Raw genomic sequence first — 14,844 nt, 5'->3', positions numbered from 1 at the left:
TGCATTGAAAAACCTTTTCCTACCAAAGTAGTAAAACTCTACTTACCAGTTTGGAATTGGTGACCGGTTTATTTCTTAAAGCTGGAGGTCTATAAGCTGTTGCAACTTTAGGTTCTTCACCAGGCACATCACTTGGAACTACTTGGTAAGTTATTGCTTTTTCTGGAAAGATTCCATCTAAGAATGGCTGCCAAGAAACCTGCCATAATTCTGCATTTGATGGTACATCATACTTGTGCAAGACAGAACCCGTATAATGCCAAATCTTGTACCCATTATTAACACGTAACCGTGGAGCACACGTGGCTGTTAAAATATGCTCACCATCTGGGCACCAAGCAAAATATGTAGAATCAGAGGCCACTGGTTTAGAGATAAGTTTGTACTTTTTAACATCCCACACTTCCATTTGTCCCCTCAGATTCCCAAATCCAGCTAGTACTAATATATGTCCATGAGGGCTGTAGTAGGCCGCATTACGAGGGCCAGTTCCAAAGTCAAACACAGGATCGCACTTCAGGTTGAAAACTGTCGCTTTAGCAGGCATGAAACCATACACGGCACAAAACTCAGTAGAACTAGAATTCCAAACCACATCGTAGATGGGGCCGTTTTTTGCTGGAAAAAGAAGATAATATCTGTTAGTGATAAAGAATTATATACAGGAATATAATATTTAGTAGCACAAGTTATAATCATATAATACTCGTAAACAAGTCAAATAAGAAAAATCCAAAACTTTCACAGTGTGATAAAATTAAGATTTTTTACATGACATATTGTGGAAATTAATGTAGAACTATAAATTTATTTAAGAACCCCTAATAAATCTCTATTTCTTTTAAACATTTTGGCAATTTGGACTCACAGAAGCATCAGCTATTATTATTATTAAACTATTGCTAGTTTTCCTTGAGAGAGGAAATACATGTATATAGCAATAAAAACACAAACTACATAAAAAGACATGCCTTAAAAATAAGCCTCTCTGGTGGTTCAGTGGTAAAGAACTCGCCTGCCAATTCAGGAGATGTGGGTTCCATCCCTGGGTCAGAAAGAGCCCCTGGAGAAGGAAACGGCAACCCACTCCAGTATACTTGCCTAGAAAATCCCATTGACACAGGAGCCTAGCATGCTACAGCCCGTGGGGTCGCAAAAGAGTCAGACACAACTTAGAGACTAAACAACAATGATACAAACTCAACCAATCCTCTATATTTCCTGCATATTATTTCAGAATATTTTTGTTGAAATTAAGCATCTCTCTCTTAAATACATAAATGCACACACACAAAAAAAAGTTTTAAACCTTTCTTGTTTCATTTAATACTTCTGTATTGGAAATTTTTCCATAAAAGCACATTGAGCTTTGCCTCATTCAGCTGCACTGTGTTCCATTACAAACCCTGTATTTACTTTCCATTTGTGTAAATGTACACAAATAACACCTGTAAGAGAGAAACTGCCTGGTCAAAGGACATATAAATTTACTTGATAATGTACACTGAAATACCCTTTAAAGAAGTTGCACCAATTTACACTACCAATAATTTTTGATAGCAAAGACTTTTCCCTCACTCTCACTCACTGTTTCATATTTTTATCTTTGCCAACCTACTAAGTGGAAAACTGCGTCTCATTTTCCTTTATTATAAGCTAAGCACCTTTTAATACACTTATACATAATCTTATTTCTTTTTTTAGTGTCCTGTAATAGTCCTGTGGACTATTTTTTACTGTCTTATATCTATTTTTCTTTCCTATTATTGGTCTTTGTTATACTTAATATACTATCAAAATTCATCTTCTCTCATACTCATCCCTTTTCTAAAAATATTTTTCCCTAATTTATTGTTTGTTTTGCTTAATTTATGGACTCTTTTCTTCCTCCAATGTAGAAATCTATAATTTCATATACTCAGACTTACCACTTTCCCCATATGACTTCTGTCGTGTTTAGAAAGTCTTATTCTACTTTTAAGATTAGCAGAAAATTCTCCCGCATTTTCTTCTAGTTTTGTAGTTTTAGACATACTTTTTTGGCCCAGACAGAACTTATTTTGGTAAACAAGCAGTAGCAAAACCTTTTTGTTACAAATAGCCAACTGTCCCCAAACCATATATTAAAAGAGCGGTATTTTTACCCATGATTCAAACGCTGACTTAAGTCAATGGCTACAGAAGTATGGATCTATTTCTGAATCCTGTTGTTTTCCAGTGATTTATCTGCCTATGCATAACATGAACCAAACTATCTTCGTTACAATTGTTTTACATCTTAATAGTATCAGAACCCCTCTTTCCTTATTCTTTTTTTAAAAAGTTTCAAACCATTCTTGCATGTTTACTTTTTGATATCAACTTTGGAATGAGCTTATCTAGTTGTAAAAAAAGAAAATCCACTGGCATTCTAATTTAATTTTTAGATTAGTTTGGAAAGAAATGACATCTTTGTAAAATTCTTACAAAAGGTTAGTTTGCCCTTCATTAGTTTTAGTTTTCTTCCCATCAGCCCTATATATTTCTTATTTTTTTTGTTGCCATATATGGAATCTTTCCTTCCATTATGTTTTATAAGAGGATGCTGTTTATACTGTGACAACTGTATGAGCTGAAGTGATTTGCTTTTCACCTTTCAAAACTGTATACTTATTCTTTTGATCAGGAACACTGACTAGGTCTTTCAGAATGTTCAATAATAGTAGAAAGTACATGGGGGAGAGTCATCCTTGTTTGGTTCCTGATTTCAATGGGAATACATACTTTTTTAAAAGAAAGTTTACCTTACCCTTACATGTTCAATTCAAAATGAAAAAGATTACTGAGTTGCAGGAATTTTAAAACTATTAAGTTACTTTAACTCCTTGAAACAAAGTATGAAGTGGTTAACACTCTTCAGTTCTGAAGACAATGCTAAACCCACTAGATCAACTTGCTGTCATAGTGAGTTAAATAAGCTCCCAAAGAGCGAATACAGTAGAATTACCTCACTCAGCAAGTTCCCTACTCAACTTACAGCAAAACTAAATTAACTAATTGGATTCTATCAAAATAGAGTATGTTTGGGGATGAGTTAAATTCCTTAATGAAGATAAATTTTATCTTAAAGGTTGTTAAAATATTTGAGTTCTATCACTTGATCAACAACTTAGATGTGGACTTCTCTGGTGGTCTGGTGGTTAAGAATTTGCCTTGCAATGCAGGGAAAGGGGGTTCAATCCCTGGTCAAGGAACTAAGATCACACATGCTGTGGAGCAACTAAGCCCATGTGCCCAACTACTGAGCCTGCGAGCCACTATTAGAGAGTCTGTGTGCTGCAGCTAAGACCTGACACAACTAAAAAAAAAAAAGAAAAAAAACTTAGATGATAACATTTTTATGGCACAGTATTTTTGACTATCATCGATTCTACCAAAGGAAGACTACTGGAACACTCACGTAATTGGACCACAGCACTTTCTCCATTTGTTGCAATGTAGTGCAGCGTCTGTTCCCCATAGTAGGAAGCTCCTGTCTTGTCAACATCTGTACTAGCTATTACCAACACAGCAGTAGCTAAAAGGATAAAAACTTTAATTAGGTTTAAAACATAAATTAACCTAATGTTGATAAGAAAAGCATTAAAAAGTATAACAGACCATATGTAAATTTTCAATAAATAAGCACTGGTAATTTTTCCTTTTTCTATACACACAGGAATATAAGTCTAAATTAATGCCCGACAAACAAAATGGGAGATAAAAAGATATTTATCATACCTTTTTTATTCCATAGCATTGTGACCTTATCAGCCTTAAAGAAACTTTTATTGGCTAAAGCTGCATGAGGTTCATCAAAGTTGGGGTACTGATATAATCTAACAAATGAAGGTGCACCCTTACTTCCTGGAACATAGACAGCCACCTAAGATACACAGACATAAATAAATACTTAATATTTTGAAGCATATAAACCAAGATGGACATGTCTTTAAAGTCACCAAAAACTAGGAAAAGGCTTAATCTCATACCATTTCACATGAACAAACAAAAACATTAGCAATTACCTTGTACGGTTGGGGTCCAGGTGATAACACAAAATCATTGATTTTTTTCAAATGCAATTTATTTGCAATTGTGTCTAAAAAAAAAAGTAAATGGTGTTAGGTTAATGAGCAAAAGCTAATAGATATGTGTCAAATTCTGAATACATCATAAAAGATTAATGTAACTATACACAAAATGTAGTCTCATGTAGGCAAGGCAGAGCTACACAGTAGAAAAAGCATGGGGTGAGAGCGAGACAGACCTATGCTTGAATTCCTACTCAGTCACTACTAACTGTGACCTTCGCCAAGTAAGAGAATCACATACTTAATTCCTAGTACACAGTGCCAGGCACAAAGTAGGTATTAAATAGGTATCAGTTCTCTTCCCTTGAACCTCTGAACTAATGTTGTCTTAGAGCCCATCTGATGGGAAAGATGACTCTAGCTTGCTACTATAGAATGTGGAGATGAAAATTTCATAACTAACATGATACACAGATCCATAACAATGATAATCACAACAATAGTAACAATAACAATGGCTGGGTATTTGTTGAATGATTGCTCTGTGCCAGGCAGTAAGAAACCACATTATCAACACTACTGCTCTCATGGTCAGTGGGATCAAGAGCTGTTACTCTTCCTTTGTTCAAATATAGAGATTAACAGCTGTTCAAAAGTAGCCTATCCAGCTGTTAAACTGGCAGCCCCCTCCTTTCAGCATGCTCATGAAGTGGCAAGGAAGATAAATAAGCAAGCTAACTCCAAATCAGCAGGAGCAGATTAAGTCTCAAAAGCAGGAAATTTAGTCAAAAGCTAAATGACTGTGTGGATGTTATCAAAATCAGCCTGCACACCATCTCTGGTACATGTGAACAGTTTCTTATTCCCATTTTACTTTCTCAACTTACAACATGGTTATGTCCTGATAAACCCATTTTAAATTGAAAATATCTGGTTCTATGGATATACTATTCTCAAACTATCACCCCTGGTAGCCCAGAGAACCAGATTCTCAGTGTTAATAAAAAACAATACAGATGAAAGAGAAGAAAGAAGAAAAAAAGGAGTAGAAACAATGATCAATCAACACAGTAGCAAAGAGAACCCTCAACACCCAGACTGCAGTCTCTAAATACCATTTTCCACTAAAAGAGAGCAGAGTGTACTAGAGAACTGGCTGATTATAGGTATATAGCAAGAAATAAACAAGATAACCCTAGAATGACTTGTCCTACCATACAGCAAAGAAGTCATTAAAGACCAATGACAGGACAATTTAAGCATTAATAAGAATAATTTTTAAAATGGATTAATCGTATATGTTTATTAGGTTGGGGGGAGGCTAACTTGCCTAAGGTATCTAGTTGCTAGTGAAAGAATTCATTTTGTTAAAAGTGATAAAGGAAAAGAATATTTATCTTGCCTTTCCGATATAAAAAGTACCACTAGATAATCAAATAGTAGAAAGGGGAATTCTCTTTCTAGTGGTAGTATAAACTAACAAATGAGATGAGAAGGAGGGAAACTTTAATATTAGCAATTTCTAACCACTCATGAAATAATGGATCAAGGCACTGAATATTAATGCCAATTAACTATACAAAATTAAAGACAATGAGACATTAGGTGCTTGATAAAAAAAATACTGCCTTATGATGATGTAGTCTTGCCCTCATATCTCCCAAAAAGAACTTGAAACTGACCAACTCTAGATTCAAATAGTTATTTATAGGAAATAGATGAATATGGTAAATTACAGAACAGGATACAAGAGCAAAACTTAAATTATGGGAAGATATATAATACAAGTAACCTTGTTTCTAAAATAATAAACTGCAAGGGGAAAAAAAGAATAGAGAGGAAATCTATATTTAAAGAAACATATATATATATCAACTGTAATATGAAAGACATTATCTAGATCTTGAGTTTTAAAAAACTTATATTTGCAATTATTAGAAATGTGAAACTGACCAGATTATTTTATAATCTGTGATAACAGTATTATGACTACCTTACTGAAATATTTACAGGTAAAGTTATATGATGTTTACAATTTGCTTAAGCAGAGTAAAAGAGATGGTAGGTGAACAGATGCCTGGATGAAGAATGACTGGCAACAGGCTTATGATTACTGGGACTAGGTGTCTACTTTTGTGTTTGAAATTCTACACAATAGTTTAAAAATTCGTATCACAGAATTTCAACCGCAACTAAACTCAGTAAGAGCTATTCAAATATATTCATTTAGTAGTAATTAGATGGTAAAAATTTATTATAACATAGTATCTTTGTGTTATAACATTTTACTAGCATTTAGACTTTAGTTACTCAAATGAATTCCTGTAACAGCAACTGTTAATATAAAAACAGTATTTAGGAGAACCATATGATGCCATATATGGCAATAAAAACTATACATATTTATAGTAAATAATAAAATTATTTCATAAATCTTTCCATACTAAAGTTGTTGTTTTCAAAAAAGTGAACTTCATTGTTAACATTTCGGGCACAAAGCGTTTCATCTTCTGACCAGGAAGGACACCTACAATGAAGAGCAAGAATATAACTATAGCATGTTAAAGTTTATGATATTGTTTACCATTTAAGGAAGAATACTTATAAACAAAGAAAGATCAAGATCTTACTCTATTACATTTCCATGTACAAAATCCTTAAAGATCTAGATTATGATCTGACAAGTTATATTCTATATTATACCAGAAAAACAAACAATATACAAAAAAGATATTTAAAATATTTAAAAATAACTAATATTTTAAAGCACTTATTTACCAATTTTGCATTTTTTTCTGAATGAAGGACTTCAAACATGTTCCAGTTTTCACATCATAAAGTTGCAGATTGGGTATCCCAGCTGTATCATCTTTAGAAGCTGCCATAAAAATAAATTTTTTTGCAGTAACTGTGTCCTAACACCAGTAAAAAGATTTCATTCTTAGAAAAAATTTCAAAAAGATTATAAAGATCAGGTAAGAGATGCTTTAAATCAACTTTCCCCTCTAACGTAAATTACAGATTTAATCACCCATTCCTAAAGCCATGACGATATGACAGCTGTTTGAGAAGTTCAGTATTTCTGAAATGAGTCAATTACTACAGTTTTTAAAAATACTTAGGAGATTTCTTGTTTGTTAAGTCTGATGTGGTTTGCTGCTAAACAGATTAAACTGTCTTATTATGAAAGCTGTGTCTATAAGTCACACTCATGAAAAAAAGTTACATAAAACCACTCATAGTTCTCAACTGATTCTCCAATTCTCTTTTACTTACTTGGAAAACTAAGATTCATTACAGTCCATGCCTCTTGGAAGAACAAACTCAGAAGGTTTATAATCAAATAATGAACTACTAATTGATGCTGGGAGGGATTGGGGGCAGAAGTGGACGACAGAGGATGAGATGGCTGGATGGCATCACCGACTCGATGGACGTGAGTATGAGTGAACTCCGGGAGTTGGTGATGATGGACAGGGAGGCCTGGAGTGCTGCGGTTCACGGGGTCACAAAGAGTCGGACACGACTGAGCAACTGAACTGAACTGAACATATATTTATTCAACAATATCCACATTATTACAAAATGCTTTTTAAAGTAAGCTCTATACCAGTGCCCAATATTTTATTACTCATCTACAAAGCAGTTACATAAAATGCTCATATAAAGTATATTAGATCTTTAATTGTGCCAGAAAATGGCACACCATTTCCTACTCTGTCATACCATGCACATTTCTTAGATGATGTGTCTACTGTACTTCCTCTTTCATTTATGCTTATATAAAACATTTTATTTTAAAGTTCATTATTATTCTTAATTTTGAGATCTTCTTTATCCAGTGATTATTTACTTTATAAATTTTCCCTTGAGCTTTTTCTTTTCCTCTATCTCATGACAAATCTAATTTGAAATCATTTAAAGTATACTATATTTGGGGAATGCAAGATTCATTGTTGATTAAAAACATTCTTAAACACTGCTTAGTATTATAGAGATTAATTACTTTCCTATAAGGTTATAACCTCCTCTTTTATCCCCCACTGAATTGCATTGGTCCTATCAGAATATTTTTACAATTGGAATATACTTACTAGTGTAAGGCTGCCATGTTGCCAGGACAGTGTTTTTTGGCGAGAACTCAAGGCAAACTGCCTTTGGAAGGTCAAAGGAGTGCAGCAGTCCCTTGTTAGTGACACTGATAACATTTATTCTGGTTTCAAAAGAAATACTTCAGCAATGAAATACTGTTTCACAATAGTCAGCACTATCCAAAACATTCATACTTCTTTTTAAATACAGATCACTCTAAAGTGTTCATTTTTCATAAAGATCAATTTTCAGTTAGTTCTAGAAAATATCCAATAAATAACATTAAAAAGTGTATGTTTTACCAAAAGGCCCCTATTTAAGGCTGGTGCTGGGAATTAAAATAGAATTTTCAGGGAGACACAATAGATGATACCACCTTTAGCCAAAAAGGAAATAACAGGCCTTTGAGTGAACACAGTGCAAACCCAGACAAGCAAAGGAATATCAAATTCAAGAGAAAACAAAAGGTATATTTTTTGAGTAAATGGAAACTGCAGCAGCTGGGGAAAAAATAATCAAGGAGAGTTTTGATGTCTATTAAAATCTCAGAAGCATTCTCCAAGAATTCTATAAGAATTATCATGATACGATAAAGACAAAAATGACAATAACTGTATATTAAAAAAGCAGTTTCCATTTTTGGGGAATATTTTTTACGTACTATATTCTGTTTTAACCACTTTATGCACATTTTCTCATTTAATCCTCACAACAATCTCATAAAATAGATATTAACATCTCCATTTTACAAATGGCAAAACTGAAGGTTAGAAAAAAAAAGTGATATGATTTGATGATTTGCCCAAGATCATACTACTAATAAATGCCAGAGCAAGGCTTTGAAACCTGTTTGGCCTGACTTGCTCTTGTGTAGTCCTTAGGATTAAAAAAAAAAAAAAAAAAGATAGTCCTTCTCACTGCAGAAATTCCTTAAAGTTATTTTGTTCAAGTTTGAGAATACTGGGTTAGGATAAGCAAAAACTGCTTAAACACACAGACACACATGCTTACAACTGTAGATTCTTTACAATTTACTGTAAATTACATATTTTAGAATTACATGAAGGTTTTTGTTGTTGTTGTTGTTAATAAACTTTGAAGTTACTCTTAGTTTAATGAAAGGTGTATATTTTATACACATATATTTAAGGAAAAATCAGCTATAGCTTCTGACTTAATTAACCATGGACTCAGCAAAGACTACAATCAATACACTACATCTGTTTCTCTTGCCCCAGGAACAATATGTATTGTGGCTGCAGCACCTTAAGGAAATAAATACTAGAGCAAGGTATGAAAAAATATATTAAAAACATGAATGGACACAACATGTGGGGACATAGTAAAAGGACTGAGTTGAATTCAACAGAAAGCAAAGTGGAGATATGACATATAAAATAATTAATGATAATTGCCAAAGTGAAAATAAACTTACTCAATAAACTCTAAGTTATCAGAATAAAGGATATATCAAAAAGATAATAGGCAATGAAAAGATATATAGTATATCCTATCAGATAGTAAATTTCTATCAACTTATTACCCAAATAGTACAAACTAAAATATGGATTTAAAAACAATAAAACCCAACAGGTTACACCTAAAGAAATAAGTTGAAAGTGCATCCTTTCTTTTGAGACTAAGACTGTTAACATTGTGAATAAGACCCAATATAATTACATTCTTAATAATTTGATAGTAGTTTGTTGATTGTATTTAGTAACTTACAAAAAAATACTAATGAACATTTTTAATTATGAAAGTGAATCCTGCCAGCTACTTATAGTTGTAAAAGTGAATCAACTAACTCAACACAATCTTTCTAGCACTTTTAAAAATCATGTGTTTAATCCAACTTGACCTGATAGTCGAAAGACCCGAGAATCTATTACTATGGTATAAGAAACATTTAAAATGCACTTTTCAAACTCATGTAATCGTTTTTTCCCCTTTAAAAATCTAAGCAATTGTATCTGGCTAAACAAAACAACACTAAAATAACTTTAAATCAAGCAACAAATATGTGGGCATTTCTCCTGGTTCTGTTAATTAAAATACAGTGACTACGAAAAATGGAAAAGGATTCATTTTCTGAGTGAAATTATGACACTGAAGTCTAAATACTTATTTTGCTGTAAGACCAATTTTATAATCAGATTATTTTATGTAATATAGACTATACCAAACATACTTCTGAATAACTTAATGACATGCTGTTATCTACAACAAAATTAATAGCAATAAATACAGCTGTTAAGTAATTTAACAGCAAAAATATAAAGTATCTAAGATAAAGGAGCAAAGAGAACTACTCTCTAAGTATTAATGCAGAACTCAAGAAACCCTAACCAGTAACTTAGAGCACCACTTAAAACAAACTGTTGGCATTAAATTAATAGCCCCTTTTCATATGTTCCTTTTTAATTCTAAGAAACTAGAGAACTCAAACAAGTTTGACACATAAATAGAAACTAACAACTTTGGAGATGTTCTGTGGATGTTATACTGGAGATAATACCTAACTGTACCAAGATGATAAAGATGGAGTTTATAAATGACATCCAAATACATGTTATTCAAATAAAACAATTATGTTTTATATTCATGACATATACAAAAAAAACTTATATAAATAAACACTAACTTTTCTCCATTGCCCCAGGCAAACAAGGTCCCATCCTTACTAAAGGTATAGGCTTTGCAATTTTTCCCAGATTCTCTGAAAAATGACAAGAAAAAAAAATCTTACATTAATAAACATTAATACTGTTTAAAGAATCTAATCAAAAATCCACAATCTTACTAATTTAGTGACTAAGAACTTATATAAATTTTAGAAAATAATTCTACCATGGTTTAGTTTGTCCAAAATACTTTCTTTCTTAAAATGTAGCATTGACTACCACTGTAAAGTAAGCTGGAAATCGATTTTTATACCAACAGATCAATCTTAAGTAAGAAATAGAGCCCTTTGGGGTGAATAACTAGTTTGTCTGAAAACCCAAAAGAGTAAGTGTATGTGGAAACTAGGAGTTCCCAGGTGGTTCAGTGGTAAAGAATCCGTCTGCAATGCAGGAGACCTGGGTCTGACCCCTGGGTCAGGAAGATCCCCTAGAGAAGGAAATGGCAACCCACTCCAGTATCCTTGCCTGGGAAATCCCATGGACAGAGGAGCCTGGTGGGGCTATTCCATGGAGTCACGAAAGAGTTGGACAGGATTTAGCAACTAAAAACAAACAACAATGTGGAAATTACCAGCTGTCAGTCCTTATCCTGAGACAGCTGAAGGATTTCAACACAGCTTTGTAAAGAATTTCCCAAACTACCAGCGTAAGAAAACAATGGTGGATACAATATCCTCAAGTAGCCAACAAGTGCCCCTGGATTTCAAAGACAAAGATCTTCTATCAATTTCTCCTGTGCAGAGACAGAAAGTATTAACAACCAGAAGAGGATATTCACATTAAATAAATATGGATGCAGGATTCTGTACAAAAACTAACCTGTGGAACTTGGGCTTGTTGGCAATCTTCTATCAAATGATCAAAACTTTAAGCACTCTATCTCTCAAATGGAGATGGCCACTGTGAGCACATCTCCCAGAGATAATGAAGACCGATAAAGAAATATGTGTGTGTGTGTGTTCAGTAACGCCCATACATGTAGTCACATCAGATCAGAATTTTGTAGCTAATAAATATCTGAATTGTCAAACGACGACACACTGAGAACTCACCAGTACACCCCTTCTAAACAGGGCACTATCTTTGCATTAATTCATCTGACGATGACATTTGTGTTTCTGCAATCACACAATAATGCCCAGATCTAAAAGCTTGACTAGAAGCAGGTTTTAAAAAATCTTCATAGAAGGTAAATACTACACTGTTCCTATTGCAGCTCACCAAGAGACATGCAATGTCTCCTTGTTCTACTCTTAGTGATGCTGAGATTGTACTGGATACATCATGTGCCTCCTCAGATCCAGCAAATCCTTCCTGCTCCCAGGCGCTGGCCATTCAGGGAAGAGACGTGGCCACCTCATCTCCTTACCACCACTGGCTGTCTCAGACTACTCAGGAATGAGGGCCACACTTCAGCGTGGCTTCCATCACCCCTACTGCAGTAGCAGGAAGAGAAGCACTGGCACTCAGATCCAGCCCAAACAGATCAAAAGAGACTCTGGCTGCAATCAGCTCTGTACCCACCCTCTTAACAATAGGTTGCCCTAAGGCACAGTGGTTTTATACAACCTCACTGGAGAGATTTGCATGACCAAGCAACCCGGCTGGATTTTGTGAACTGGTGGTCAGCTCAGTGTATCCTATTCTATGTTTCCTTTCACTTCCTTTTCTCATTTCCCTTTCTCCCTAAATCCTGCTGCCTTGGGACTGCACACCCCAATGAAGCGCAGCACAAAAGCTTTAATACAGACTCATTTTCTAAAGTGGTACTTTTCAAATATTAATGTGCATACAAATCACTGAAGACCTGGTTAAACTACAGATTTTGATTCAGTAAACTGAGTAGGGCCTGAGATGTTATATTTCTGCACTGACTCAAGGTGTTGCTAATACCGTTGACCTTGGGCCCATATTTTCTGTAACAAAGTTCTAGAGAACTGGATCTCATAAAAAAATCATCAAAAGAGTCAGACGATGGCAGTCTGATTATAAAGTTCCCTATCAACAGTTCATCTAACAGTTTCAGCATCTTTTGATGATAATTTGCCTAGATCAGTTGTTCGCAAAGTGTGGTCTCTAGACTTGAAGCATCAGCATTAACTGGGAACTTAAAAATTCTTATTCATGGGGTCCTGCCCCAGATCTACTGAATCAGAAAACCTAAAGAGGCAACAGTATCCTGTGTGTGTGTGGTTTTTTAAACAAGCTCTTCAGATGATTCTGAGGCATGCAAAAGCTTGAGAACCACTGATACATGACTTCTTTAGGATAAAGAAATGGTAATTATCTAAGCCCAACTTTCCTTCTGGGTTTATTACTGCTCTATAGAGTTTTCCTCATCAACAGTTTGGTTTCTCTGAAAAAATTTGTACAGGAAAGGTAACATAAATGCTTGACTTTTTTTCTTTATCAGTTTTCAAAGTAATGAACAGGATCCCATCAGTGTCTAACACTGACCAATAATATTTGGAAGGAGAAAGATTTTGGAGGGAATATTTATATACTTGACATGCCTTAACTTTTGGTCATTATTCTCCTTAATCCTCAAATTGTTTTCTCTAAGGTTGGCATGAACTCTTTCAGGTTGACTCCTATCACAGTTTAGCAAAACCCCCTTAGGCTGTAATTTAATGGAGATGATAGGCAGTGGTCTGGCTATCACAGTAACAAGTTTTTCCTCATTCCTCTAAGCCTCAGGCATGAACTAAATTACACTGTTGTCTAGACCTTTTAAAAGTACTCAAGCTATTGTTTTCAAATCTAAAGGTCATTTTTTTGTTATACAGAATATGCATTCTTCCCATCTTCTGTTAACATTATACGGTATGTCCCAAGAAACTAGCTTATCTGTTCTTTCTTTTTTTGTTCTCTGTAACATTACTCAACAAAATAAAACCATACCTTGGGAACACTGTGCTTTCTGTAAAATGTGGTGGTCCATTTACCATGTATAGCCCTTCTGATCCTCGGACTAAAGTAAAAAAAGGGAAAGAATCACCATTACTTCGTTAATAAATACTCAGTCATCACAAATGTTTAAAAAAGTGAAAAGTTTCCAATCAAAATACTAATAAAATCACTAAATATTTCATAGAACTATTGAACATCAGCATTAAATGGGTACATTTTTCTTGCTCTTCTGCATAAGATCATGTAACTGCTGAGAAATAAATAGGTAATGCAATGAGTTGAATGTTTGTGTCTCCACAAAAGGCTCATGTTGAAACCCTAACTACAACGTGATGGTACTTGATGGTGGAGCCTTTCAGAGGGTTACTAGATCACAAAAGTGGATTCCTCATGAATAGGATTAGTACTCTTATAAGAAAAACACAGAGGATGTGTGAGGCTACAATACACTGGCAGACAGCAAACAAGAAGAGGGTTCTTACAGCACCTGACCATGCTGGCACCCTGGTCTCAGACTTTCAGCCTCTAGAACTCTATCTTCTGTTGTTTACAAGTTACCTAGTATGCGGCACTTTGTTATAACAGCCTAAACTGACTAAGGGGCTTCCCAGTTGGCGCTAGTGGTAAAGAACCTGCCTGACAATGCAGGAGACATAAGACATGCAGTTTCAATCCCTGGATCAGAAAGATCCCCTGGAAGAGGGCATGGCAACCCATTCTAGTATTTTTGCCTGGAGAATCCCATGGACAGAGGAGTCTGGCAGGCTGCAGTCCATAGTGTTGCACAGAGTTGGACATGAATCAATCAGTTTAGTGGGCACACATGCAAACTGACTAAGACAGTCAATATTCTTATTTTTTTTTTCTGCAGAGCATACTCATTTAGTCTCTAAGGAGATTACTTCAATAAACCCACTTTTATCCATCTTACAAGAAATCTATCCATGTGCATTGAAATATAACATTCATACTTATATCCTTTTATTCAAATGGGAAAAAAGTGATCTTAATATTATGTTTTCACATTATTTTGTAATCTCATTTTCAAAATGTATGGCTGTTGGAAACAGAATTAGAAGCTGAGTCTAAGTTAAATCTTTTTATCA

At 34.4% G+C, this 14,844-nt stretch overlaps 1 protein-coding gene across 3 annotated transcripts in view; it reads right to left on the bottom strand.

Moving 5' to 3' along the window:
* EIF2A (eukaryotic translation initiation factor 2A) overlaps positions 1 to 14,844 on the bottom strand; it is a 38,351-nt gene that overhangs the window by 13,853 nt on the left and 9,654 nt on the right. For 2 of the 3 annotated variants that reach the window (XR_005719913.1, XM_040234791.1), the window contains exons 2-10: positions 13,730 to 13,799; positions 10,789 to 10,863; positions 8,147 to 8,265; positions 6,831 to 6,930; positions 6,497 to 6,579; positions 4,047 to 4,120; positions 3,760 to 3,904; positions 3,440 to 3,556; positions 47 to 618 (exon numbers count right to left, since the gene is read on the bottom strand). Coding sequence is in view for 2 of the 3 variants with exons in the window: in XM_040234791.1 (XP_040090725.1) it covers positions 47 to 618; positions 3,440 to 3,556; positions 3,760 to 3,904; positions 4,047 to 4,120; positions 6,497 to 6,579; positions 6,831 to 6,930; positions 8,147 to 8,265; positions 10,789 to 10,863; positions 13,730 to 13,799 (1,355 nt within the window). In the remaining variant the exon portion in view is untranslated. Of the gene's footprint in view, positions 1 to 46; positions 619 to 3,439; positions 3,557 to 3,759; positions 3,905 to 4,046; positions 4,121 to 6,496; positions 6,580 to 6,830; positions 6,931 to 8,146; positions 8,266 to 10,784; positions 10,864 to 13,729; positions 13,800 to 14,844 lie in introns of all 3 variants that reach the window. The other variant, XM_040234802.1, reaches the window with a different exon arrangement.

Source organism: Oryx dammah, unplaced genomic scaffold (genome assembly GCF_014754425.2).
Source record: "Oryx dammah isolate SB20612 unplaced genomic scaffold, SCBI_Odam_1.1 HiC_scaffold_2, whole genome shotgun sequence".
NCBI lineage: Eukaryota > Metazoa > Chordata > Mammalia > Artiodactyla > Bovidae > Oryx > Oryx dammah.
The sequence above is the reverse complement of the archived record's forward strand: the minus strand, read 5'-3'. Positions and strand labels throughout refer to the sequence as shown.